The sequence below is a fragment of the Monoraphidium neglectum genome (assembly GCF_000611645.1).
Source record: "Monoraphidium neglectum strain SAG 48.87 unplaced genomic scaffold scaffold05990, whole genome shotgun sequence".
Lineage (NCBI taxonomy): Eukaryota > Viridiplantae > Chlorophyta > Chlorophyceae > Sphaeropleales > Selenastraceae > Monoraphidium > Monoraphidium neglectum.
The window spans coordinates 1-2,616 of NW_014007643.1; the positions used below are offsets into that span (position 1 = coordinate 1).

The following is a 2,616-nucleotide window of genomic DNA, read 5'->3' on the forward strand; positions in this document are numbered from 1 at the left end:
GTCCTGGTGGATGTGCCCAAGGACATCCAGCAGCAGCTCGCCATACCAGACTGGTGCGACTGTTTTCCGCACACCCTTGCGGGCGCCACCACCGCCCCCTCCTCCCCCTCCCTCCGCCCCTGTTGCTACCCGCGCGGCCAGCGCCGGCGCCGGCGGCCCCCGGCCGCCCCTGCTGCGCCCTGCATGCGCTTGCTTGCGTGCCGCCTACGCTGATTGCGTCCGCCGTCCCACCGCTCACGCTTTCGGGTCTGGCGGTCTCTCCAAACCTCAGCCTGATCCTCGACCACGCCCCAAAACCCTCAAACCCTGGACCCCGCAGGGACACCCCCATGTCGATCACGGGCTACATGAGCCGCCTGCCGCCGCCCCCGGAGCCGGCCCAGCTGGCCGCCGTCGTGAAGGCGCTCAAGGGCTCCAAGAAGCCGGTGCGCGGGGGGCCTGCGCGGTCCGGCACGCCCGTCTCCCCGCTCCTTGCCGTGCGACTGCTCGGCCCCGGGCTCTGTCGCGCCCCGCATCGCACGCAACAGGCAGCCGCTCTGCACGCGCCCGGCCCCATGCGCCACGCCTGCTCCACCTTGCGGCGCCAAGCTGTCGCGCGCACACACACACACACACACACACACACACACACACACACACATACACACACACACACAGTGTCTCTCTCACACACACTCTCTCTCTCACACACACATGCCCACACACACACACACACGCGCGCGCGCGCGCCCCCCTCCCCCCCAGGTGATCTACCTCGGCGGCGGCACCCTGGACGCCTCCCCCGAGGTCCGCGAGTTTGTGTCTCGCACCGGCATCCCCGTGGTGTCAACCCTCATGGGCCTGGGCTCCTTCCCGAGCACCGACCCCCTGGCGCTGCAGATGCTGGGCATGCACGGCACGGTTTACGCCAACTACTCGGTTGACCAGGTGCGGCGGCGTCGTTTTTGCGGGCGTGGCGCGGTTTGGGGTGATTCTCGGAGCACTTCTTTGTGGATGAGGTGCCGTTTGTGTTTCTTCCAGCGGTTTCTTCGGCAATTTTTTCTAGACAACGTAGCGCCGATTGTGTTGCATGTGAAGTGTCCTGAGGCCACCTCGCTGCTTCACCCACCCTCACTCATCCACACACTCGCACACGCGCGCGCACACGCACACACACACGTGTGCGCACACATGTTCACACACACACACACATACACACACACACACAGGCTGACCTCCTGATTGCCCTGGGCGTGCGCTTTGACGACCGCGTCACCGGCAAGCTGGAGGTGAGGGGCCAGCAGGGGCAGCTGCTTGGGGCGGCTGCGTATGGCAGCTCCTTGGGGCGGCGGCTGCACCGCGTTGGGGGCGGGGCGCTGCTCGTGGAAGCGCGGCGGGCCGGGCCGGTTTTGTGGGCTGCGGAACATGCGCGCTGTCGGGAGTGCCGGTGAACCAGCGCGCTTATTCTGCGGACTCGGCCCCATCTGATGCACGCATTCAAGCGCGCGTGCGTGCACACCCACATTTACACTCACACATACGCACACACACTCTCACAAACCCACACACACGCACACACACACGCACACAATCTTTTACACACACACACACACACACACGCACACACACACACACACAATTGCATGCCACCCCTGCACACTCCCCTCCTACCCAGTCGTTTGCCACCCGGTCGCGCATCATCCACATCGACATCGACCCCGCGGAAATCCATAAGAACAAGACAGCCCACATCCCCATCTGCAGCGGTGAGATGAGTTTTTTGCAGGGTGGGGGGGGCGGGCGCCCGCCCCCTGGGCCGGGCCGGGGCTCCCCCTTTGGTCCGGTCGCCGGGACCGCCGTCCGCTGCTTTTTCCGGCCTGGGTCCGGGATTTCGAGCGCATGACGCGGTTGCCGGAAGCCCGAGGCTTTACAGCCGGCGGCCCCGGCTCGCAGCGAAGCGGCGCCCAGGCACCTCGTCCCACCGTGTGCGAACCAACTTCCCGTCCCCGCAACAATCCCGTCCGCGCCGCGCCCACCCAGATGTGAAGCCTGCGCTGCGCCTGCTGAACCGCCTGCTGGAGGCTGACCCTGTCGACAAGGAGCAGTACGCGCCCTGGGTGCAGGTGAGGGGGCGGGATGACAATAGATTATTGAGTCGCTGCCGGGCGGCTTTGGCAGGGGCCCGAGGCGGGGGCGCAGCCAGGGGATTGTGGCAGGGGGTCGAGGCGCGGGCGCCGCCAGGGCGCGAGGCAAGGGTAGCCAGGGGTCTCTGACGGGCTTTGGCGGGCGCCCGTGAGGGCGGAGTCCTCGTCCTTGGGTGCCTGCCCCCCTCGCTCGCGGCTCTGAGCTCAGGGCGCGTCTGTCAACACGCGGTCGCCACAGCCGCCCTTGAATCGCCCGCCCCAGCCGCCCCTGAATCGCCCGCCCGCCGCCAACCACCCTCACAATTTGACGTCCACGCGCACACACACACACATGCACACACACACACACACACACACCTGCGGGCAAACCCATCAATCCCCCCCCCAACCCCCCCCCTCTCAGGAGCTCAACGACAAGCGGACGCAGTTCCCCATGCGCTACCCCGACCGCGATGACGTCATCGCCCCCCAGCACGCGGTCGCGGTGAGCCCC

At 67.1% G+C, this 2,616-nt stretch overlaps 1 protein-coding gene across 1 annotated transcript; it reads left to right on the forward strand.

Annotated features, from left to right (window-relative positions):
• Positions 1-329: 329 nt before the first annotated feature.
• Positions 330-2,371, forward strand: MNEG_16106 (acetolactate synthase I/II/III largesubunit; the record flags this gene model as incomplete). The annotated part of the gene is made up of 6 exons (XM_014035423.1): positions 330-425; positions 745-927; positions 1,209-1,385; positions 1,655-1,745; positions 2,020-2,102; positions 2,327-2,371. The coding sequence occupies 6 exons, from the start codon at positions 330-332 to the stop codon at positions 2,369-2,371; spliced, it is 675 nt and encodes a 224-aa protein (XP_013890877.1).
• Between the last annotated feature and the right edge of the window lie 245 nt (positions 2,372-2,616).